Here is a 25,625-nt window from a genome sequence, read left to right on the forward strand (position 1 = left end):
GGCAGTCGTCTGATTTTTTTTTTGCTTTTCATCTTGACACCTGAAACTTGTGCAGCTCCATTCCACGTCAAGCAGCTGCAGCTCAACAGCATCTGTCGTCTCACTCAGAGAGGGGGAAACCTGCGGACAAACACGGCGACACAACTTTAAATTGATGGTAATGCTTATAACATACTAATATGACCGCTTTAATGCTAAAGTGTGTATTTTTGGTTGGCTTGCTCGCCGCTGTTTGCTTCGCAGACACTTCCTTACATGTTTCAGCCTCGAAATGTCAAGTGCGACAAAAATAACAAGCAAGACAAGTGAAGGCTAAACTAAACGTCCGAATTTAAGCGTTTATAACAAGGACACCCCTCGTTCAGTGAAGCCAATGATTTTGCAAAAACTTTAGGCCGGTCATGTTTAGTTGAGTTATGACAAGTAGCGATGACATGAAGGCGAAGTGTGTCCTTTTCACAGAAACAGCGCAAAACACATTAGCATTCAGCGCGCTGTAGGCTGATTAATGCGCTTTTCCCTTAGTTTAGAAGGAACACGAAGCAATTTATGCATGTTTATTGTGTTGTTGATAAAGTTATGCTCTTCCGGGTTGAGAAGAGCTCTTTGAATTATAAAGAGAATAGAACTGGAAGCCTAGAAATTTTAAACATTACTATAAACTACACACACTTCATTAGGTACAGCTATTCAATTGATATCACATTCACATGTATGCATTTCGGTAGCTAGCGTCGGGGAGGACGACTTGCTTAAGTTCAAAACGAACATAAAAATAGGGAAGCAAAAATCTTAAAATGATATTAAACGTGGCATCGTTGCCAAATGGGCTGGACTTAGTATTTCAGAAACTGCTGAGGTACTTGAGTGTTTTTTTTGTCCACAAAAATCACTTGGACTTATAGAGGACGATGCAAAAAGAGAAAATATCCAGTAATTGACAGTTGTGTATGTGGCGTGCTGAACCACATACACAAGGACCAGACTAGATGAAAACTAAGCAGCATTAATTTGACTGAATAAATTTGTTACTGTTTTACAAAGTTATGCTTTTCTGTAGGCTTTACTCACCTTGCTTTTGGGGTTATTTGTCTTCGTTTTGGAACCAGTTGAGGCAGAGACAACACAAAGCACCCTAGACCCTCTGGATCTTTCTTTTTGTCAGTAAGTACCATCAGATGCCTCCATAAACTCTGACTACAAAGTAATTACCAAGATGCTTCAAAACGTTTTCCTAAATACTGTTTCATTTTTATTTTTGTTCATGTAGTAAACTGTGTTTTTTTTATTGTCAATATGTGGTTGACAAGAAACCAAATGTCTTTCTATGAATCTCCCATTTTTGCACATTTCATCGAAAAAGTGGTGGGCTGGAAGTAATCTATCCGGAACTGGACATTGACAAATGCCTTATGATTCCAAAGAACCACAAATTCAGAGAAAAAATCAGCACTGTTTGGAAAGCCCCGCAGATCTACTTCTCTGGAGCAGAGCAGGTAAGGATTGAGCGTTTCCTAACAGGTTTGAAGAGCATCAAGAGTTGCTAAATTAACTTGGAACAGTGGTAGCTTGGGATCGAAAAAGCAAACTAAATATAAATTTGCGAAAGGTGCTTACAAAGAGATTTGTGAATACAGGGTTGGAACTTGGAACATTATCACAAAGGTACGGTACTGACTTTTAGGATCAGATGCATGTATTTGGGCTGAGTTTGCTTTAAAAATAAGCTTTGTTTACTCAAAATGGCAATGACATCAATTATGATCACTTCATAAACTTCTAATTGGACATTTTCACAGTCACAGAACATCAAGCATAATGGGGATATTTATTCCAGATCGTAGATAGAGACCAGATTCCGAGGACTCTGGTCGAAATCCCTGGTCTGACACCTGAATGAGGTGGCTGAAATACACCTCATTCATGACATTAGGTGTATTTGTAGGACATGGAACAACGTCCTACAACGTTTTGCTTACCATCTAATTACTAGATTCAGGTGTGTTAACAAAAGTTGGAGAAGAGCAGCGCTCAAGGACAGGAATTGGAGACTTCTGATCAGGAGTGTCAGAGACTGGGTTTCCTTAGATAGATTAAAAAATAAATTTGAACAATAAACTTAAATGCATTATATATGCAGAAACAGATTTTCATTCTGTCTGTTTGATTGGATTAAATTGAGTTTATTTAGTCAATTCTATATATGAACGGGATGTTGTTGTTGTTTTTTTTACATGCATTGAGACAACCTTTATTGTGAATTAGTGTGATTTAAATAACTTGAATTAAATTGAAACGTATTTAACGTGTTTTTATCACATGCAATTATATATTTTAACCACTAGAGTGCAGCAATACATCAAATAAACAGTATCTACCTCAGCCTCAGATCTATTGTTGGTAACCAAGTAAAAAAAAAACAAAAAAACAATGTTTCCAATTACTTTCTAAACTGTAGATATGAAATAACATGGGCATCTTTTAAAAATTTCAACAAGTCTTCCTGTTTGAACAGCTGATGTTATACAACCTTCTGCACTGTGCTCTTATTGTTGACTGAGTATTGAACTGAATTAACCAGTGTTGACAGAAGGTGGCACTAGCAACTCTTTTTCAAACTTCCACTGAACCTCGCTAGTTGAACAAAGGTTACGTTGCACACTTGTAGTTTCGACAGTAAAAAAATGTCATGTAGCAGAGTTTAATGTTAGTTATTTATTTTGCATTATTTACTTTGATAGGACTAATTGTATAATTGCAAAGTTAGATAAAAGCAATATTAGTTCCCGCTAACGTTTAAATTTTTAAATGGAAGTACAGACGATAAATAATACCTCTGTTTGTGTTTGTGAATCCTTTTTGACACAGTTGCCTTAACAGGTTTGGAAAGTTTAGGAGTTATTTCTCCAAGATACTTTTATGTAGCTTGAAGAAAACATCTTGCTTCAATTAAAACAAATTAATGTGTTGGAATTAGGATCAAATTAATATTTAATTTTCTCAGTCCTGAGATGATGTAAAAGAAAGTCACTGTGTTATCTGCTGATTTTGTTTGTATTAAGAAATACAGGATTAAACTTTCGTGCAGCTTAGTTATTAAATTTTTTTCATGGTTAGCCATGCACTCATGAGATATATTCTTAGAAGTTTGGTAAAGTATATTTAGTACATTCATTTGACTTTTTTTTTTTTTTTCAATTTTAGCATTATTATTTATTTTGGATCCGCTGACTAAAAGAGACACTTCTACATTAACTGAAAGCATGCAGAAAATCCCACATCCCTCAAGTGGAGAAACTTCAATGAAAGCCATTACGATTTAGGAGCTAGTTTTATGAATTCCAGAGCTAAGCAGTCTGGTCCGAACATGATCTATTGCCCTTCTCCTGCCCAAACTCCATTTGATCTATGGTCGTATTATCTATAATGCTGTCTTACAAGATTCTTTTTTAGAGCCAGAAACAGTGTCAGACAGCAAAACAGATTACATGTTAGATTTAATCAATACAAACTTTATTTACTGGCCTTTGAAATGTGATTCTCCATTTTCCCCTGACACTTATGTAAAGACGCACTATCTGAAGGTTTGGGTTGTTATTGGTCTTCTTGCCCGCCACACTTTTCGTCTGCACAGCATGCTGTTGGTTTCTTTCTGCCACTTAGACCTCGTACCCGGTAGCAGGATTCCAGAATAGTGGCCGCTTAAATCCACCCACTGTAACACCCACTTCGTTACTGGGACAGGATGCGTGCCTGCTGAGTAATTGTAATAAAACACAGTGGGCAGCAGTCCCATAAAACTGCCTCTAAATATGGACATGTGACCAAAAGCAAAGGGTTGCAGAAGCTGCAGATCTCTGAATCCAAACTTCACAACTGATGCTCAGCACAAGCACCTCTCTGTTTCAGAAGCCTGGTTTGAGCTTGTGTAGCTCTTGTTTTTTTACTTTCCTCAAACGCCTCAAAATTATCTACAGTTCGATGTGAGTGGGATACAACTTGGCTGATGAGACCAAACTACATAAGAATATGGCTTGATTACAGTTTCATAAGCAAAGGTACAATGTGTTAATACATGGTGGAGACATGCTTGGGATTCACTGCTAAGAGCTGAGAACATCTAATTTACTTTGATATTTTAGTAGTTATAGATTTAATTAGTTTAGTTTCTTTAAGAAAACTTATTAATTTTATTTTGGGTATTTTTCTTCAACAACCGATTTTCAGGTTGCTGTGAGGTCTGACCTGCAGATTCTGATTCAGATGAATTCAGTCTTATTTTACCAAGCACTGTTTCTTATTTCTCATTAAGAGAACCCATGTGCTGCAGGTTCTTTCATACAACCAGCAGTTTTGAATCCAGCAGAAAATTAAGGGACCGCAAGATCCCCATTTCTTCTTTTCTTCTTTTGATTTTTAATAAACTCCCAAAAGTGCATCAGAAAGTCACTGTGTTATCAGATCAAATGACTTGCTGTCATTTGATCTGTTCATAAACTGAAAGTTGTAGCACTTCTTAGCTTGATGCATTTAATGAATGGAAGACAAAAATCAAATTCTCCGTATTTGACGTGCCGATCACTGACCAGTTCTAATCCCAGAAAGATTTGCCAATTAAAATATAGTCCCGACTGACATCACTTACTCTTAGATAGCGCTTTCAAAGATATACCTATTTGTGATAAAAAAAAAATATTCTTCACTCTTCTAGACTCAACATTTTCCATGTTGTACTGCTTCTTTTTTCCTCTTTCTCATATTTTTTCATCCTAAGTTCTTTTTAGATATTTAGATTCACTGGAGAAAATAAACATGAGAGTTCATCATGTAACTTGAGGCTCTTTGGAGAGCAATCAAAGTTGGTTTGTGGACAGAAAAATCTGTAAAATAAAGTCGGGCTGCTGAAAAGAGAAAAGGAAACATGAAAGCAAAAAGTTCTTTACAGAAAGTAACAAACAAACATGTTTGTCGATGTCTTTCAGATGCCTATGTTTTAAGTTCTATGATCTTATATTATTGCTTCTGCAGTAATAGATGACAACTGTAAAATCCCTGATTGAATTTGTCTGAGGTAAAATATGTCACTCATTTACATTACAGGTTTAAACCATTTCTAAAGCCCTTTGCTTGCATATATAACTTGATTTAATTGTTCTAGAGGTCTAGCTGCAAGCATTGGGTCATGTATTTCACAGCTGTGACTGTAGAGTAATATTAAGTAGGTATCTAAAATGATTTATTTCAATTTAAGTGTGTGCTTTTAATGGTCATCTTTCATTTATGCCGTTTGTGTAAATGACACAGACCGCAATCCACCTATCTTTGCCAGATACCTCAGAATTAGAGACGTCTTTTGAGAGTTTCTTCTTTCTTTCTGAGGAAGGACTGTAGCCACGGGGCAAATTCTTAGACATGGGGATTTCAAAGCCTTGTTTTTGGGTAGACACTTTCTGCATCTGGTGGATGGAATGAGGGTTTAAACCATTACTGCGATTAGAGCTGCCTCTCTATGATCTCTTGAGCTTGCTTACTGCTGTTAATAGCTGTTTTCTGTCTATTTCCTTCCATCTTTTTCTTTTTCACTTTCTCTCTCTCTCCCTCTCTCTCTCCGTGAATGATTTTTATGCTTTGCTAAAACATGTGGGGGCGTTGAGAGAGGATTTAAATGCAACGATCCCCCTCCTCTTTTTTCCTTTTTTTTTTTTTTTTGGTGAATCTTAGTGCTCTTCTCTGCAAGCCTCTGATGACGACAGGGCAGCTTTAAGCCTGGCAGTGCCCACGGCAGGCTGCCGTCTCAGCGCTGCCCACTCTCCTCTGTGTTGGCATACCGGAGAAAGCGAGGGTGGGGTTCCTCTCTAACAGACCCTGTCATACCCAGGAAAGCCTACGTGTCCACCCATGCAGGATTCCTGACAGGTCCTCTTGTCGGGGATGTTGGAGCAATCAGGAAAAGGATTTCATTTCTAGCAGGTGGTGGCCCTCAATCACCCCAGAGTCAATTTATCTCTGAAGGGCCTCCTTTTGCACCTTTTTGGGCCACCTTGGGTCAAAGAGTAAAAATATTTTCTATAATATCTGTCTAATTGCATATTCAGTGTCATCAAGTGGGTGTTTTTGGCTCTGATGGATTAAAGAGGCATGTTTGGCAGGAATTCAGAGAGTTTTTTTTTCTTTTCCTTAGCTAATGTTGCCCCTTTGTCGCTATAGCACAGTGTTAAGCTGACCCTGTATCCTGCTCCATTCAATGCTGGCCATGTTACTCTTTAATGCATGAAATTCATGGGAGCTTCTGAAGAGGAAAGAATTACAACCTGCTACCAGGACCACTGGCTTGATTAAACATGTTCATCGCTATGAAGCAATAAGCCTCCACTATATTCTCAGACAGGAAAACAATTATTTGCCTTTCATGAAGCCTCCAAGCGACGCACAGAGGTTCTCACTCAGTCTGTCACAGATCCCATAAAAAAATATATGTGCAAGCATTTTTTTTTTTATTTATAACCAGCATTTTTCTCACCTTTTTCATGCCTTCTCTCTCTCTTTTTTTTTTTTTTTATTTTTTTTTTTTACCATACTACTGCATATTCTACAGTCACAATATATTTTATTTGGTGAGTTGTAACATAATATTCTTTCTTCTTACCTTTTGTCCCTAGAGTGTAGGCAGCTACACTTCCACTTTGTGGAATTGTTGGCAAAATTAATAAATAAAAAATAACAACCGAACATACAATTGAAACATTTTGTATGAATGGGAAGATAAAGTGGAAAGGCTCAAGGAATGCTTCCTAAATCACACTAGTTAGTTTGATAACAACACTATGAAAATTAAAGATTGTGCACTTGCATGTTTATTGTTTAGTTGAACTAAGCTGCTACCATGCTCCCATTTTGTCTAGAAAAAAGGTTTAAAGTGAATGCATCAAGAGATAGTAAAATACATGGGTCATTTTTTCAGTTTTCTTATCATTATTTTTCCATCTTCTTTATCTATAACCTCACTATCAGGGGAATAATGAACAATTCCTTGTACAGACTGCCCCCTATTGATCAGATAAAAATAGATCAGCTAGTAGCGTTAGCCACACTGTGCGAGGTGATTCTTCATCAGTGCAGGTAGAGCATCTGCTTGTCATAGAACAACAATACTGTTATTATTGGGTCATTTCTTGAGCACTACTTGTGTTAATTTCATAGCTGTGGCACCTATGTGCAGTAAATATGGTAGCTCTAAGTTACTTTCCAACTTTTTCCATGTCATTTTTTGACATATCTAAAACTCAGAGGCTCAAGTGTTATTCACAAAAAACTGTATATTTTTATACACCAATTAATTACAAAGAAGTAAATTTTTCTGCCATTTATTAAAAAAGCAATACTTTTGTGAAAGAAACAATTCAATGGATGATAATCATACCATTCATCGATATGATTAAATCTACTTCCATGTGGAATTATAGACATGACGGTTCCTTTAATGAAAATATCACTTTAAACTGTGCTTCATGATTATTATTCAGTATCCACGCAAGCTCTCTCTTATCAGTTCATATACATTGACTGCATGAACTGTTTAAACAGAGATTCATAATCTGCATGAGAAGTGCTGCTCTGGATACTTAGACAAACACACAAGATTAAATTTCTATTTATATGAGCCACAGCATTCTTCAGTTTGGCAGAGAATCACTGTGAGATCTGGAGATGACTCTGTCGTACTTTGGCACAGCAAGAAGCCTGCACCTTTTCTTTAATGTTTTCAGCTTGGAGAAAGGAAAAATAGAAGTTTGCATTCAACTGCAGGGATTTATTTATTTTTTTGGGGTTTACTATAAATTTGACAACAATCTCCTGCTTTGCATAAGTAAAAAGTTAAAAGGCTATTTTAGATTTTATACTGAACAAACTACTTGTGTACTTATTTGATATCTATGCCTGCTTTCTTGTTTTTGGATGATTCATTACATGTTTAGTGTTTGTATTTGAAGAGTATTTTTAACAATACTCTGAGTCTCTGAGTTTCACTGTTTGGTTGTATTGGACTACATAACAATACAAAATATGCATTTCAGGATTTTTAAAGTGGTAAAATTCAACTTTATGCCTGTCTCATCCAAGGAACACCTTATGTTAAAATCAACACCGAAACTGAGAAGTGCTTCTACATAAAATAATGTTTTTTATTTTTTTTGTTTGTTTGTTTGTTTGTTTCTTTTAATTGTTGAGGTTAAACTCTGCTGAAGTTTACTGACAGGATTACTGAGGCACTTATGCTGAAAGCTGAGGTAACTGACTTTGCTGTCAGTTTCTTTTGTTTTAAAACTAAGTAATCTCAAAGTTATAAGTGATCAAGTGAAGTTTTCTTAAGAACCAGATGCTTGGCTTAGTGGCATTTTGCCCAAAATGTTTTGTGCTTCTCATTTATGGTCCGGCACAGGGTTTAGTTCCAGTTTTGTCCCAATCCTCTGATTCACCTTCTCTAAGAACAGCTTCAGGGCTTCTCATAATGCTTAGCTCTCTATAATGCCATCCCCCTTCATCTTTATTGTCTTAACTCTGCATGAAGAGACAGAGTTTAAGAAGAAAAAACAGGTTATTGCATGTTTGTTAGTGTGAAAGTAAAGCACATTTTAAATGACTTTAAATGTAGACCCTGTTGAGTTTTTCTTCTTTTTTTGAGTATGTTTTTCACCTTGGATGAAAAAGCTTAGTCCCTTTTCAGTTTGAATTATTTTTGTTTTATTATGTTTGATAAATATATTCATATTGATATTAAGAGGCAGCTTATGGGAGAAGAGATCATCTCCATTGATGTGTTAATTGATCTGAGGGAGATATAATGCTCCTTTCTTTGTTAGTTTCCTGATGCCGTAGTTTGGGAAATACCAAAAATGGTATGCAAATTATTTTTTAATCCCTTTACATTATTTGTTTCATTTCGCCCTGACGTTTCACACTCCATTTCTTGCACAGCAGGCTGACAGGCGGACACCCTCAGATTGCAAAGTTTTAGATTAAAAAACGGGTCCTCATTTGAAGCTACTCTTTTTTTTTGAATTCTCGACATTTGATACCTCAAAGTTTGTTTCTTTTTTTCTCTGTGTATTATCAACCAGGCTTCAAACAGAAGATTAACAGCAAGGGAAAAACATTGACCTGTACACTTAACGCTATAACATAAGCTAAAGCAGGATAAGACAGCTGAGTCTAAGCTGAGAGAGGAGATGAAATTGTGACCAGTGTTTTATGGGGGTTTTTTTCATTCTAGTTTTGTTGTCCCAAAGGTTGGTGTTTGAAATAATAAGGAAGAGGTGGGATGGTCTTAGATTGAAGAAGCTTAAAATGCAAAATCTCAAATAAGCCCAATTTTTTTGAGCCAATCACGTTGCGTTTTGGTGGGTTTGTGTTGATCGTCTCAACTGACTCACACGCCGCCCCTCCCCAAATAAAAACACTGGAGATTTACGTTCCTTTTCAAAAAATGTATCTAGACATTTATCCAGCTTAATCTTCTTAACATATTAAAGTGATTTGCTTCACCCTGAAGTGGCTGAACTTGAGCGCTCAACGCCCCTCATGGCACTAAGACCTGAGAGGCATTGTGGACACCTTCTGCTCGTGAATATGGAAAAGGTGGGCTTCAGTCAACCTGCTACTAAGCTGTGGAGCTATTGCTGTCCTCGCTGTGTGTCCATTTTACTTTTTTTTTGTTGTTCTGTTATTAGTCCAACTGTTGCACTCAGTCAGGGTTCTTAGGCACATGGCTGTGCCAGCGCTGCCCACACTCTGGTGTGGAGGTTTGGAGCTCTCAGCTTTAGAGCTGAACTGAAAGAGCTCTCTCACAGAGTAGGTGTTGGCATGATGCTTTGTTTCTTTCTGTGAATGTCATGAAAGGTATGGATAATGAGAAAACTGAAGCACAGTGATAGCACGATTTATCTGGGTGCCAACTTTGTGCTCGACTTCAGAATTTGGCATTTTCAGATAGACGATGTGCTTAACCTTTTCCTCAGTCCTGAGACAAATCTGAGAATCAGTTGTGACAGCTACAATGTGGTTTTATTTAAAACATCACTTCGCAAGCCGGGCAGCTAAAAGGTCCTGGTCAAACTTGAGTGCTGCAAATGTCCCTATTTGGCATTATGCTCTATGAATTTACCCCCGGGCATTAGTTTTGCCTGGTTTCATCAGCAGAGCTGTAGATTTACAGATGGAGACATTCATTGTAGCTGCTGTTGGTCACCATTTATAATAATTAACGGTGGTTAGTTTAACATCTGTCAATTTACTTTGGAGCTGATGGCTTCATGCAATCTGGGGGAACGAGAGGCATACAGAACCTTACAGAACCATTTGACCTTTGTCACATTTTTTCCTTTTACAGCCTCAAAATATAATGTATTTTTTCAGGATTTGATATGAACGACCAACAGAGACTACAACATCCTTTCATGGATGTTGAAACACAGCTTTATTAATAATGTTGCTGATGAATGGAAAGTGGGAGATTGTGTAGTTCTGCAGAAGTGATTGGTCCAGATTGTTCTTTTTTTTTTTTAATCAGTGTTTGATAACTGCTGGCTAGCAGTAACAGCGATTAGCAATCACCTGGTGGAACCATGCATCAGCTAGGCTTAATTTACAAATTACTTCTCTACAGGTCCTCCAGAGTTACCAATGGCCTCTTTGCTACTTCTATGAAAAATGCATTCTTTGCCCAGTCTGTCAACTTAGACAGACAGCAAACCCTAGTTAGATTTGTAGTTGTCCTCTCCTTATTTTGAGGATTACAGTGATCAATGAAATTAATAATGTTTGAATAAGTTACACTTTTTAAATTAGTGTTTGCTAAATTATTTAAAAACAATATATTATTTTCCTTCTATTCACAATTTTACAGTACATTGTTTTTTGTCTATCCCATTATATCCCAGTGAAGTACATGGAAGTCAATGGCTGTAACATGGTAAAATGTGACTTAAAAAAACATGGTTGTGGACAGATAAACGTTGCTAATTTCTAGAAATTATCTTTTTGTTCATCAAATTTTCTATCAATCCTCTTATCTTATTCCTAAGCCTGGTGGTTGGGCGCTAGGCCAGTCATTCATCCAGCGGCCCGTCCTGTTTTTCAATTAAAAAATGTTTAAAGTTGACAGGAAATTTGAAAATATCACTTGATAATTACCGGTATGTGTTTGAATAATACCTAAACAGCAACTGTAAAAATGCTAATATTTTAAGGAGACTTAAAAAAATAAACAATGCTTAGCCTGGTGGGGGCACAAGTAAAACCTGGTGGCCCACCAGGCTGATAATACACTGGGGGAAACCCTGTATGGTATGTTTTATTGCACAATGCTCCTGTTTTTATCTGTTTAGTTTTTCTATTGTCACATGAAACAGTGTGCTTTAGCTGGCTCACCTCCAGCTATTATTATTATTATTATTATTATTTTCTTTACATTACATGTGGCCACATAACCAGATGTGAACTTCATGCAGTTGAAATGTTTACAGATAATGAGTGCTCACACCTGTTTGCAGAAAAAATACTTGTTTTTCGTCATATGGTTAATGATTTGTTTATGTCAATGCACTAAAGAAAGTAATTAAATTAATTGTCTCAAGTAAAGATCTCTGTAAACATCCAGTCCACATATAGTCATTTACTGTGTTGGATTTAAAATGAACAAATAGATATTTTCATTTGTCTCTGTTTTGTATGCACTGCAGCACATTTTATAACCGTGTGCTGTTCCTGTTAGTTCACATAAAATGATGTGTAAGTGTTCTGCGCTCTCTTCTCTTATACAAACTGGCAGCTACTTGACCCCTAGTTACTGGGACTGAATGTCTGACAGGTGTGATAATCATACGCGAAGGGAGTCCATACAAAATGCTGTTGAACCCAGCAGAACTCCACACAGTCGAGCACTTCAAACAAACTATGAGTGCTTGCTGCTTTTTATACCACACAGAATAGAAGAAATTGATTGGAACTGGGAGGCTTAGCTTTGGGTTTCCTGAAACAATTTTTTCGTCAACAACTAGAGCTTAAATTTAGATCTTTTTTTCCCCCCCTGTTTTTGTATTTTTTTTATGTTTTTATTTGTTTGTCCAAATCCTATTGAGTGATGCTCCAGGTTTTTCCTTGAGTAGATAGTTGATATTATTGTGAGGTTGGAGAAAGGACTTTTTTTTCCTTGTGCGCAGGAATGTAGATTCCCCCCCCCCCCCACCCCATGAAATCCTAATTGTGCCTCGGAGGGCTGGTAGGGTATCTGTGCTCAGCTCTGCTCAACAGGATTTGTGTCTGTGTATGTTAGAGTATGTCTCTTAGCTTGAATACGGATATAACCCTTTCATCGCACAAGCTGCTGATTTTTCATATTTGCCAATAGGCTGATCCCGTGCATCTTTATGTGGAACACATTGAAAGTTTTTTTTTTTTTCTTCTCCTTGAAATATTTGATATTTCTTCAGATTTAATAGAGTTGTCTGAAGGATGAGCCATATTTGAAAAATCTATCTCGCTAGACCAAGTTTGGTCGATATTAAGTGATCAGATGGAGAATTTACAACAGGTCAAACGAGCATCTGTCCTTTCTCCTACTTGAATTATTGCTGTGCATTCATCTATGCAAATCCAGTATAAGATCCTCTCTGGCTGCAGCCGCATTGCCTCTGGCTTTGATCTGCACGAGTTATCCAGGTTGTTTGACCAAAAAAAGAAGGAAAAAAAAGAAAGAATTGCAACAACATCTATATGGAGACTATTTCTGTAGTCATTAATTGCTACTTGAAAAGGGATTGAGGATTAGCAGTCCTTTACTCTACTGTCACCTGTCTCTCCTCTCTTTGGTTGTTTTTTTTTTTTTTCCTTATTTCAGTATCCGTGCAAGTTGGCAAAAAAAAAATTAAAACAGGGTGATTTATTCAAATGAATCATCAACGCTGGAATTGATTCAATATGTGCCACATTCAGATGGGTGCTATATTATTCCCTAGGGGAGAGGCAAAGATGGAGCTGTGGAGCTGTTTTATTTGTGCTGTCTTGATCAGTGTGTCAGGCAGAGACGCTGAGCTTGTTCTCATTGAATGGACGAGCCCTTGAACCATAAACCTGTACCTCCTCTGATAACAGTTTTTGCATTGTGATGTAAGTGCCATTCTCTGTGATGTCCTCTCTGACAGCACTAAATATATCAACATGCACAAAATGATCTGTCAAAGGAATCGTTTTATTTCATCCTGTTCTCCAAACTAAGGATTTTTTTTGGAGCCGTGTTTGTATGCAATGCACCATTCTGTGGCTTCAAAGTAAAGCTCTGTATTGTTGATGTGTTTGTTCCTATTGTTCAGATTTATAGTTAAATGACTTTGCTGTGCTTTTGTCATTTATAACAACTATGAGCAATCTACAAGGACTTCAGTCTCATATAGAATCAATTCTAACTGGTTATTCAATCTGTATAATATAAGGAAAATATTTGGTCGTGATAATATTGCTAAAAATAACACATTTCATCTGAAGGTGAATTGATGTTAAGTTTGCCTTGGATGATTGAGAATCTACAGCAGCTTGAACTTTTTCAGGGAAAAGGAAACCACTTTCCCCCAAACCCCTGCGAGGTGTCAGTGTTCCTCTTTAGCAAACTACTTAATCCAAAGTTTCCTGTGAAATGGTGTTTGAGCATTGTGACAGCAGATGGGCTCTTTTTCTAGAACAAAATGCTGAGGAAAAACCTAAACTTTGACAACAGTCTTGTTTAATTCTCAGATGTAAACCAGGAGATTATTTTCATGGTTGAAAAAACCAAGTGTAATTTTGCAGAAAGGTTTGGGTTACAAACCACAAGGATCATCATGGTGCATCATCCCCTCATGACAACAGGAGAAAGTGCTGGTTGGGTCCAACCCCAACACTAGAATCAGCTGCTCATGGGATGTGCTGTACCTTCCTTTCTGTCACTTCGTCTTAGAGACACATCTGAACAGCACTGCTTCACTCGGGCCATGGTGGTCCCTTTCAGACAGACGGCGGACTCTCGTCCTCTGGGTTTAAAACTCTGGAGGTTTCTTTACTGTTAGTGCACACTCAAAACGTGTTGCTACTCGAAGAATAGCGCACATTAATGATGAGTGAATAACAAATAAAGAGCATCTTGTTATGCTAACACAACATAGTGTGGATAGTGTGTACAAAATATACTGTATCCCAGAATTAGATTATAGATAGATTATACTAGATTTTATGGGATCCTGCATCTTTGTGGAATAACAGCTTTATTAAACTTTTGGGTACTTTCTCTTCAACCCAAGCTGTCTAACGGGGAACGATTAACCAATTAAAAGTGGACTTTTGGATAAATTATAAGTTCCTTTATATTGACCAGCCAATGAGTAAAAGGGAGCATGAGGTTAGCCAATCACAAGAGTTCTTTCTTCTCTCCTCACAGATCTACAACTTCGGGAAATTATTTTCTGTTTAGACATAGACGGACATAGACATAGACAGAGTTTACTGTCATTCAATTGTACATTTAAAAACATACAAATTGAAAGAAATTTTGTCGCAAGGCTCCAATAACACTAAATAAATAAATAAGTAATGGTAAAAGTATTGATGTAAATATATATAATAGAAGAGTAAACTAAAGGCAGTTTACGCCTCATGCTGCATTTAAGACAGCATGAGGGATGAAGCTGTGTTAAACGTAAGCAACTTAAACGCTGTCTGTCAAGAGTTGTATTATTTTAAACAAATTTATTTTTCCTATTGGATAAAATCTTTTTCACTCTCATAATTTTGATGTAATGAACAATCAGTGACTAATTTTGATTTGTTTTAATTAAAAGAAAATAAAACGTTAAAACCCGTCATGATTTATTGTCCAATGCTCGAACTCTGAGGTCGTATATCCTTTAGTGCGATTTCTGCTTTTGGGACCTCTGACGTCTGAAATCACCACATCTTCCTAATCGCTTCTTGAATTACTCAGAACCCGTGATGACATGGCCCCGATTGTCAGACGGGTGGGCTGGTGACACTGGAACACAGACGGTGCTTGTCTGTTTGAAATATTCTTTTTCGAGCTTCCAAGCCCTGGGCTGTCCTCTCTCCCAGTCTCTCAACACCCAGCTTCGCCCACTGAAATAAGACTTCCATACTGGAAAATCCGGCCGTTCAACTGGCAGTCTGGACTGGGTTCAGCCCACACGACAGGGACCCACCACCATCGCCACCACTTCCCCCCCGCCCCCTTTAATAGGCACAAGAGTTTGCCACCCCATGTAGATGCCTTTTGGTCGGCTTCCATGGATGGCGTCAATAGCATCTTCCTACACAAAAGTGACTGAACGAAGGGCACACAAGAAAATGTGGGAATAATTTACACTTTCTCACTGTACTACCATCAGAAACCATAATTAATCATGATAGAAAAAAGGTGGAAGCCATCTTGGCTGGTGAAACACGCAGTGCCTGTGAACAGCCCTGACACCTTTAACAGCTCCATTGGCCAAATAGGAATGGGTGTCAGAGTGCTTACAACTAAGCTCCCTCCATGGCAGCATGTTTCCCTTCGTCTTCAGAATTGTGTCTGCTTCATGATGCTTTTCTGCGACAGCTCCGCAAAGTGCAACTGTCGCACTCCTTTATCTATTTTATCCGCACAATGTGAAATCATAGACAGTCTGTCGAAATAAGACCGAACGTTTTTTTTTTGTCTTTCACTCTTCAGTAGCTGCCAAAATAAAATGTGACAAACACAACTAGATTCGTTTCGCAGCACAAGTCGTTTTTAATCATTTCCTATGTAAACTTGATGTCTTCAAATGCACATTTGCTGAACTGAGTGGATATTTATTGACTTTGCATGCATCTACTACAAGCCTCTTAGAAACTTGTTTCCCAGATATGTTGCAGAAGAAGTGAGAATGTGCTCACACTTGAACTTTTACAGCCGTCTTGGTGGTAAAATAACAGAAAAATAGCAGATTTTTGACTCCTGGTGTGTGACATGGCTGACAGATTAATTATGGATATGAATCCAGAGCTGCAATTTGCCCTGTTTGACTTTGTTGTGTTCTCAGCAGTCAAACTATACGACAAAAATATTTCCATTTTGCTTCATTTAGCACAGACGGAGGCTCACTTTTCCGGCACCTGGCCACTTGCTACTTCGGTGTACCTGTTAGTGGTAGTTACTGTGTCTGAGCATGTGCATTTTGCAGAAATGCTTTCACGGTAGTGAGTAGGTGTATGTGTGTAAAGCCACCACTAGAAAGTGTTGAAAGCCTCAGCTAGCAAGATCGCATCCAGGGTGACTAATAAGCTTAACATGAGCACGGCTGTGTTCGCAAACATGGTGCGCTGAAAGACGTCTTCAATGTTGAGAGAAATGCAGAAACGATTCCTCAGGCTGCTACTAATTCCTTCACCCCCCTCAAGCTTCAATCAGACTGTGAACCATCTTTCTGTTTGCAGTGGATTTATTGCAGTTACAAACTACAGATCAGAAGTGCAAGACTTAAAAAACAAAGTTCAGGAGAGACTGCCTTTAACTGTTAAAGTTTATCGAGGAGCTGTGCTTTTTTTTTTTTTTTTTTGAAGGTTAGGGGCAAAATCGAATTTACTTTGAGTGGGAAAAATCGCAGTTGTACTGTGGGCCATGAAATGTATTCCATTGTCTCATCTTGCCTTCTGTCATGTGTTAATTTGATTAAAATACAGGATATTTGCATATTTCTGTGATCAAAAAGAAAACAAGATTATGCTATTATATAAACTTGTGTTTGCATTCTGCTCTGATTTCTCCTGAACTGCTGCCTCTTCATAGCTCACCTGGTCTTTCTGTTTGGCTACCAAGCAGAAATCTAGTAGCTGTGTGGCCCTGGAATACACAGTTGTATCCACACGTGACTTTCCTCTGACCATGTGGCTCCTCAAAGTGTGGATTTATAAGCCACTTCACACTCCATCCCTGTGTGGGAGGACGCTGCGTTTAAAAATAGGCAGGTTTGGAGGTAGTGAGCAGCGCACACTACCATCTAAAGCACTTGATACAAAGCACTGAACTATTGGTACACTCTATATATGTCATTACTTTGTGTCCTGTTGATCATCAATGATTAATTAGGGTCTGCAGCTGAGATTGATTGCTGTGAAATGTTTCCATTACCTTGCAAAAGTTTTCATACTCATTAAAGTTTGACCAATTACAACCACAAACTTACTTTTTATTTTGTGGGGATTTGTTCTGAAAAGTGTGGCTTGCATTTATATTAACCACCCTGAGTCAGTTATACTCATATAACTGAATGTGTATACATAAATAGTGTTATATGCGTATAACTTCGTATACGCATGTAATTGCATAATTACAATGCACTTGTTTGGGGGTATGGCTCTACAGTGGTGGACATTTAGGGACTTAAATCTGTCTATTCTTTACAAAGTAGTTCAACTCATTCAGATTAGATAGACATCAATCTTTAGGTTGTGCAACAGATTCAGGTTCAATTTATGTCTGGACATAAATAGGTCAATCCATTGTAACTAGTAAATTATCATCAATAATCTTATCTCACTCTGATGTTCTATTAGAAAACTTGTGGAGTTTACTTTGACATGACAGCCAGGCTAAGTATTGTCCCTAAATAAATATGACACTTTAAATTACGCAGTGGTTGATCAGTGCATACTAGGCCTTCTCCATCATAAATGAGTTTTATATCACACTGTTCATCACACTGTTTGACAGTTGAATTTTCTTGACAATACCATGTATTCACTCTGTGTGGTAAAATGCAGAAAACTGAGGTATTATCAATACTGCTAGTACTGAGCAGCAATAAGGTTCCTAAGGTGCTACAGATGAGTTGTGGGGGATGTGCTGTTATTAATGGCAATCAGGAACTTCACACCTGGAAGGTTGGTGACCTCTAGGTGAGTGCCACGGCCTCCCTGGATTCTCCGTCTCATCTCTATAGTCCTTTACTCTCTTCTCTGGATTCAATTACTGCTCCCAGGCTGACCTCTGACCCTCCTTTACCACGTTTAACCTCATCTTCTGACCCTAACAGTGTTAACAGTAGTAAACTTCCTCTGTGAACATCCATTTTTGTTTCACTCTCATTTGTCTCCTGCTTCTGAATCAACACATTTTGTCAACAATGTTTTGTTGGTTTATTTTGTATTATAGTTGACTGAGAAATTTAAAGTTACTGTAATACAAGTATATCTTATTTAATTAAGAAATTGACAAATTTATTTTAGTTATTGAATTGAGTAAGCAAAACTCGTTATATACTTTCACTGAGTGATGTACATAAAAGTGTTTTTTCCTGTTAATTTAAATGATTTAAATGTAAACAAAGTTCCTTAGAAGGTTTGAAAATTACATCAGACAAATAAAAGAGAAACTTACAGAAATGATACTCTACTTAAAGGGATCAATGAATAAGCCAGTTTTCTTGCTTAATTTATATATGAGCGCCTATTTGAAAAAAATCTGTTTCAACTTTTGAATTGAATTACTTGCAAAAATAAAATTTTCAATTATAGTTAAACTTTCCGAGATCAGACTGTTATCCTACAAAAACAGAAACTGTTGCTTATATTATCCTTCCTCAGACAAATCTACTTCTTTAGCTTTTGCTTCAAAGCTCCCATTTTTCTGTATTTGCAGATTGATCTTTCACCTCACTCTAAGCTGCAGTCGATGGTTGTTAAGCCATGGCCGTCTCTTAATCACAACACAGATACCTGTTAATTACCAAATGAGTTCAAGTATTTTTGCTACTTAAACAGGGATTTAGGATCAATGCATTGCTTTGCTCTGGTTTCAGCACTGAGAACAGTTGATCATCAAGTTGCACATGGTTTGTTCTGCAAACAATGGCTAACGCAGACGCAGGGTAAAACAATTGGCATATTAATGGACTTCTGCACAGATGACATAGTTTGGTGGTGGGTCATGGATAAAGCATGAACTTGTAAACTCACAGAGGGGCCTCTTCCTTCTCCCTCCCTCTCACTAACTCACCCTCATCCTTCGTAGTGTCATCAGTTTGCAGATCTTCTCTACGAGAGCAGTGATTAGCCATCTCTCTCATTCTCATCCCCAGCAGAGTTCACACAGAGGTAATCAAGTAGATTTTCATCCTTGGAGGCTCTGGTTTCCCCATGCCTTTGTTCTTTGGTGTCTCCTTTTCAGCAAAAGTCCTATCAGTTGGATTATATTATCATGGAGTATTGTAAATACATATTTTTTGATAAATTTCTTCCGGTCACATTTAAATTACTTCTTTAAGTGCTCTTAATGAAAGCAAGTCCTTTTTTTCTTTCTACCTCCAACCAGAGCCAGTGTTAGAGATTCCCAGTCTACTGCGGGGTTGATTTGAGCCGGCGGCGTCTGAGGTGTGGTCTTAGTGGACCGTTTTGCTGTGATCACAGCAGGCAGTGGGAGGTTAATCCCAAGAGAATGGAGGCTCAATCTTCCCCCGCCTCCAGTTTTTACCCTAGGCTCTCACATCCCCTGCTGCATAATGGCCCGGCAGAGTTCTGTGGTACCTGAACAGATTTCTATTCTGCTTCAGATTCTCTCATTATTATGACATTTAGCCATTTGGGAGCTGACCTCTAGCCTTTCTGTAAACATGTAAATTAAATCTGAGATGTGCAGCAAAGTGAACAAAGACGTTGGATATTCAGTCTCTTGGAAAAGTCTTCACTCCCAATTGAAATTGTGCACAATTGGTCCATTACAAGCACAGATATTACTATGTTTTGTGGAAATTTCATGCGATAGACCAACACAAGGTTATATCTAATTGTAAAGTAAAATGACTGAAGATTTGCAATGAGGTTTTCTTAAACAAGTGTCATTCTGAGAAGTGTGGCATTAATTTATATTCTGGCTCTTTTACTCTAATATCCCTAAAAAAATTTCAGTGCAACCACTTGCCTTCAGAAGTCACCTAATTAGTAATTAGAGTACACCTGTTGGTAACTTAGAGTGCAGCTGCTCTGTGTAAGCCTTAAAGATTTGTTAGTGAGCAAAAAATGGCTGTCCATCAAAACTGACAAGACAGGCAAGGGAACCACAAGACTGACGTTTTTGGAAAAGTGTGAATAAAAAATCCTTTCAGTTTATATTTTGTCCCAAATCATGTAGGGTCTACAAAGAGCACTGCTTTGTATACAAAAAACATATGTGGAGGAAAAATAGCACTACACATCAGCATGAAAATACCTTCCCCACTGTGAAGCCTGGTAGTGGTAGCATAGTGCTGTGGTGATGCTTCAGTAAGGACAGAGAAGCTGGTCAGACAGTTGATAGGATGGAATAAATATCGGGTGATCCTGGAAGAAAATAAAAGGTTTAACTATAGCGCTGATGTTCATCTATCAAGAATTGTTTTGATAAAAGTATATTTATATGTCAGAATGGCCCAGTCAAAGTCAAAACCTAAACCAGTGTTTTTGCAAAATGTTAATTCATGTGGACTGAATCCAAAAGCACTTACAATGTTTTATTTTGGAGAAAAAAAATCTAAAATTTTCTTCCCTCTTATTTGTGGTTGTGTTCAGACAAAATAAGTTTAAGGGATATGAATACCTTTACAAGACACTAAGTATTTAGGTGGAAACTAGAGTTAATCCTAAATACTGGATTTAAATAGCTCCAGCATAGGTTAATTTTACATAATCGTCAAGGTGAAAATCTTAATGAGTAACTTAATGATCCTGAGAGGAGTAAGACACCAAAACAAGCTCCAGATTTTAAGGGAAATTGTGTCCCTTCCAGGATGGAGCATTTTGATATACATTTAGTTTTCTCTAGCCCTGAGAAATTATTTCAGATGGCAGACTATGCATCTGTTTTTCCCTGGAGTCTTTCACACATATCTGTGTGTAATTAATGTGAATTTTGACAGATGGAGGGGAAAAAAAAATGTCCGCATAAGAGAGAAGGGTACATGCCACAATGTGTGAAGTGCAAGCTTGAAGAGAGCTTCTTGTATTATATTCGCTGTCCATGCCAGCTGGACTAGCAGCTAGAGAAATCTTACAGGTAGAAATTCAAGCTTTAAATATATGCGGAAATCACAGAAATTCAATGGCCACCATAAATAGGTTGGTGGGTTTTTTTTTCTCTTGTTACTGTTGGAAATTAATGTCAAACGCTTTTAATATTGTACTAAATTTAGATTCATAAAAATCTAAACACATCCTATATCATGTATCTGCATGCAGGGTAATTTTCATGAAATATCCAAGAAAGTGCAATTTTGTTCAATAGTAATTGTGACTGGAGGTCATTTTTAAGTTAAAAGCTTAATTTGCCTTTAAGGCTGTATGTGCGTGTGCTGTTGTTTGAAACCGTGCTATTTCTGAAAGCATCGGGGTCTGACTTAGATATTAGTATAACTACATTATCACACTTTTTTTTTTTTCGTGCCTGGTAGCAAACATGTAAAAATGAGGATTACAACTCTGGAGAAGGCAACAGGTCATGGTTGGTAAGCTGCCCGGGGGGGTCACTGATATAGAGTCACTTTTGACAGGCTGTGGAGGAGGCTCTATTGTTACTGGTGTGTCTGGATGTTACCTGCAGGCACTATCACTGAGACTACAGTATTATCCTATTATTAGGCTTAGTTGTTTACGCATATTACTGCTTGTCAGGTAGGCAGAGAATCCTTCTGAAAATGAGCATCTGCAGAAAAAATACATGACTACTTCTTTATCTCATTCAAGTACATCGGCTTAGGATAATTTTCTGAGGCCTGTAAGAATGTCTTCATAGGACAAAACAAACATAAATTTAAGATTTCTGTTTACAGGGAAGCATTTGATCCTTTGAAAATGTTTTACCACACCGCCAACAGTGTTATTTGGCAGTCGGCATTAGAACGTAAGAAAAGCTGCACCTGTTTTTTTATGTGTTCGTGCTGATATCATTCTGGTCTTCGCTTCAATTGAAAGTGCATATACTGTAAGAGGGACACTGTGTCGCTGTTTGTAGAGGAAGTGAACAAAATAAAAAAAGCCCATCATATGGTCTGGCAGATTTTGGGCACCAAACCAGGGATGACAAATGTGCTCTTGCAATAATTCAATCTGCTCTCATAATTCTCTAACTTTTAGGGACAGACAGAATGAAGATTTTTTTTTTTTCCGGCAATTAAGCCGCCAAATCATCGTCCAATAACTGTGATCAAGTGTTAGTTAAGATGCTTTTTCTCTCCATTGACAGATTGAGGGGTATAAAGATACTTGGTAAGTGGCAGAAAGTTACTGTGAATATGTTAACGAGACGATTCTGGTGTTGCGTCCAAAACGTTGTCATTTTGTTTATGTCACAGGAAGGATATTAAGTTTAAGTAATGACAGAAGGGACGGCGCTTGTTTGAGAAAAGAATAAGAAAATCAGCTACAGTTGATGTTCTTACATATCTCTCACTTTTAAAATAGGTTTTCATGTTTAGCCAATATTTTAGGCTTGACAGTTAAATTTGATAATGAAAGACAACAAAAGAAAAGTGGTAAATCTTACTTTGGGAGCTTGTTGGAGAGATGCACTGATCTTGCTTTTCCTGGCTGATATCGATTCTGAGATTTTTCTCTGAGGCCAATAAACACCTAACGGAGGGAATACAGTTCTGCACCTTGACAGAGGTGGCAGTTTTGAGGCGATAGGAACATGAAGCAATTACGAGTTTTTTCACATTTGTGCATCAAAACATTCACCCCTAACCTTTCATTATAAAACTCACAAAAGTAAATCAAAGTGCCTGTTTTCATAGACTAAAGATGGTGGAATTCCTTCATTTTGATACATTATTGTGAATCAGTTCCTCTGCTTTCTTTGATTGATTGATTGATTGGTGAATTTTAAACTTATTAAATAAAGTTAATGACACAAGAAGAAACTCAACAAATGAATCTTAAAACTGAATCAAAAAATAACTGTATCAGATGGAGAGCAAGAAGGTCTTAAAGTAATAAAAAAGTAAAGATTTTGAACAGCACACCTAAGCCAACTATTGGAAACGGTTTTGGAGCCAATGAAAACATGCCTGCCTGTGTTTAACAAGTAACAATGTGTATATGTTTGACTGTCTACATGTAGAAAAAGATGTACGTCCTGGTGATGGTTGATCCTGATGCTCCCAGACGCTCCCAGCACCCTGCTTACTGGAGGCACTGGTTGCTTGTGAACATAAAGGTACAGTAAGTCTCCCAGAACTTTTGCTCCTTCACCTCATTGGTTTTGCCGATGGTGATACAGGCAGCGCTTTTTATTGGATCAGAAAGTCATACGGTATCATTGAAATTGACAAAGTTGTGTTTGGTTGCTTTTTTTTTCTCTCAAGTGTGCATTTTCATAATCTCATGGTCTCATTTGGCACATCTCATGTTTACATCTGCATCAGGGCCGATCGTAAAGCCGAAAAATTATGAATGGTTTTTTAAGCTGAACTTGGTTACAAAAAAAACGGTGCCAAGTTTGAAAATGTTAATTTTTCATATCATGTATCTTGTGCAATAAATGCCTGTGACAAAAGTGTGGGAGTAAGTCTTTCTAAATGGCTGTGAAAGTTTGCAAGGCCCTGTCAGCAGCAATTTCCCTCTGCTGCGCGGTGCCTGGGACGTGTCAGTGCGAGCGTGTGAGACTGAGATTGGGGAGAGCAGCATGCGAGGCGCACACTTTTCCTCCCATAGTGCTCCAGTCCCTCAGCTCCCCCTTCAGTGGAGAGATCTTGGCAGAGTGTCCTCCCTTCATCTGTTCCCCCAGGCAGAGCAGCTCCCCCAATGATCCACACTTCTCCATATTTTACACCCCCGAAATGGGCACAGCTCCGATCCCCTTATTTCTCTTCGTATTTCACTCCTTTTTATCCATTCGCTTGTGTGTTTTCGCATTCTTGCATTCTAACGCCAAATGCATGTTGAGTTGTTGATTGCCTCAAATATTTTGAGGTTTGGAGACATTTTTTATAATCCCTTGGGAACTGGGAGATCAACCCAGTAGATTAGAAACTAGGGGTCTGAAAAGCAGGATCACAGAGCTGCTTCAGAGATGTATCGCTGCTCCCTTTAAATATTTTTATTTATTTAAAGACTTGGTTTTTAGACTGAGTGAGTGCCACATCGATTCAAAGATCCAAAAGTGTTGAATTTGCAAAGAGCTCATAACAGGTTTAAATTTTGCGTTTTTTGATTTGTAAAATTGCTCTTAGGAAATCATTTCTGCAGCCATGCTGGCAAGCGCATTAAAGATCTAGTGGTGTTTGTTTTTCTCTCACTAACTTATGTATGTTAACAATAAAATCCCAGGTAGGTGATAAAGTATGGATTCCCAGTATTTCACAAAAATATAAAGTTTTCAAAAAACACTGAAGGAAAACAAGAGGCTATTTCTCCTTTTTTTGAATTTGAGTTGATAATATCACAGGTAATATGGTAAATACTATGGTGCATGAGTGTGTGTATTTACATAAAATAGACGCATAACCCTCACTGTATGGTACATTAAATCAGATTAACCATATTAAGGCAGTTAGTATTATCAAAGTAATTCTGATTTGATAAATGTAAGAATAATAAAGATTGTCTTTTTTTTTTTACTTTAATTACATTTAGAACTTATTTTTTCCAATGTAGCTGGTAGAATCGCCTTTGACTTGGATCAAATATTTTTGAGCATGCTTCTACAAACTATCAGAAATGTAATGTTGGCCCTTCCCTTCTGGCGTCTCTGAGATAAATCTCAGGCCACACACTGTGTCAGCTCTGCTAATAAATAGTTGATAGTAACTCAGAGTTCTGAATTTATCGTCCTGATGCCACATTGCAACTGGCTTGGTTGTTTGCTTTAGGATGCTGTTTATTTGGAAAACTCATTTGAGCTAAAGTTAAGTGTGTCTCTCAAGGTTGAGATTGGAGTCCATTATTACACCTAGAGTTTGGGCCTGATCTCTTAGTTTAATACATCATAACGTATCATCTTCATAATTATGATAACTAATATTATTAACTGTTCTGACCTGAGCTATCTGGAACATTTAGATATTACTTAGGAGGGGTCCAAGATGTAACCTTGGGGTACCTCGAATGGGATTTTTGTCTGGTCTGATGAAAAGTTACAAAGAAGCACGAGTTCTTTAGACAAGACTCAAATGAGTAAAGCTCTTCACCTGAACGTTCGACCCAACTCTCCAGTTGCTTCAATAAAATGTCATGGTCAATAGTGTCAAATGCTTCACTGATTCAACAAAACCAACATTGTGCTGCTTTATTTATGTGGATGTCAATGAACACTTTGATGAGGGCAGTCTCCATCCTGTGGTGAGCACATTTATTTAAGTGTTGAAACACTTTTTGCCATCATTTTATTGATGAATTTAAGGTTTGAGATTGGTTTTGTAATTCTGTAAAATAAGTCTTATCAGTTAGTTCTTTCCTCATGTGATTTCATCAGAGGCTGAGTTGGAAACACCTTGTTGATGTAAAAATGTGGACTTGAAGAAAGCATGTTTCATTCCTGCATAAAGGTTGTTATTTTTAAAATAACAACCTTTCAATCTGACAAACAAGCCTCATTCGTT

The 25,625-nt window shown here is 37.6% G+C and overlaps 1 protein-coding gene and 1 long non-coding RNA gene across 3 annotated transcripts in view; one reads left to right on the forward strand and one right to left on the reverse strand.

The window, feature by feature from the left end:
• The first annotated feature begins 34 nt into the window (after positions 1–34).
• LOC122827993 (phosphatidylethanolamine-binding protein 4) overlaps positions 35–25,625 on the forward strand; it is a 61,374-nt gene continuing 35,783 nt past the window's right edge. The window contains exons 1-4 of one of the 2 annotated variants that reach the window (XM_044111172.1): positions 38–157; positions 1,061–1,164; positions 1,364–1,496; positions 23,147–23,242. In XM_044111172.1, coding sequence (XP_043967107.1) covers positions 155–157; positions 1,061–1,164; positions 1,364–1,496; positions 23,147–23,242 — 336 coding nt within the window. In that variant the 5' untranslated portion in view covers positions 38–154. Of the gene's footprint in view, positions 158–1,060; positions 1,165–1,363; positions 1,497–23,146; positions 23,243–25,625 lie in introns of both variants that reach the window. The other variant, XM_044111173.1, reaches the window with a different exon arrangement.
• On the reverse strand, positions 51–18,065 carry LOC122828002. The gene is made up of 3 exons (XR_006370147.1): positions 17,934–18,065; positions 16,852–16,990; positions 51–120 (listed from the first exon to the last, which is right to left on the reverse strand). It is a non-coding gene; the product is annotated as an uncharacterized LOC122828002 (long non-coding RNA).

Source organism: Gambusia affinis, linkage group LG03 (genome assembly GCF_019740435.1).
Source record: "Gambusia affinis linkage group LG03, SWU_Gaff_1.0, whole genome shotgun sequence".
Lineage (NCBI taxonomy): Eukaryota > Metazoa > Chordata > Actinopteri > Cyprinodontiformes > Poeciliidae > Gambusia > Gambusia affinis.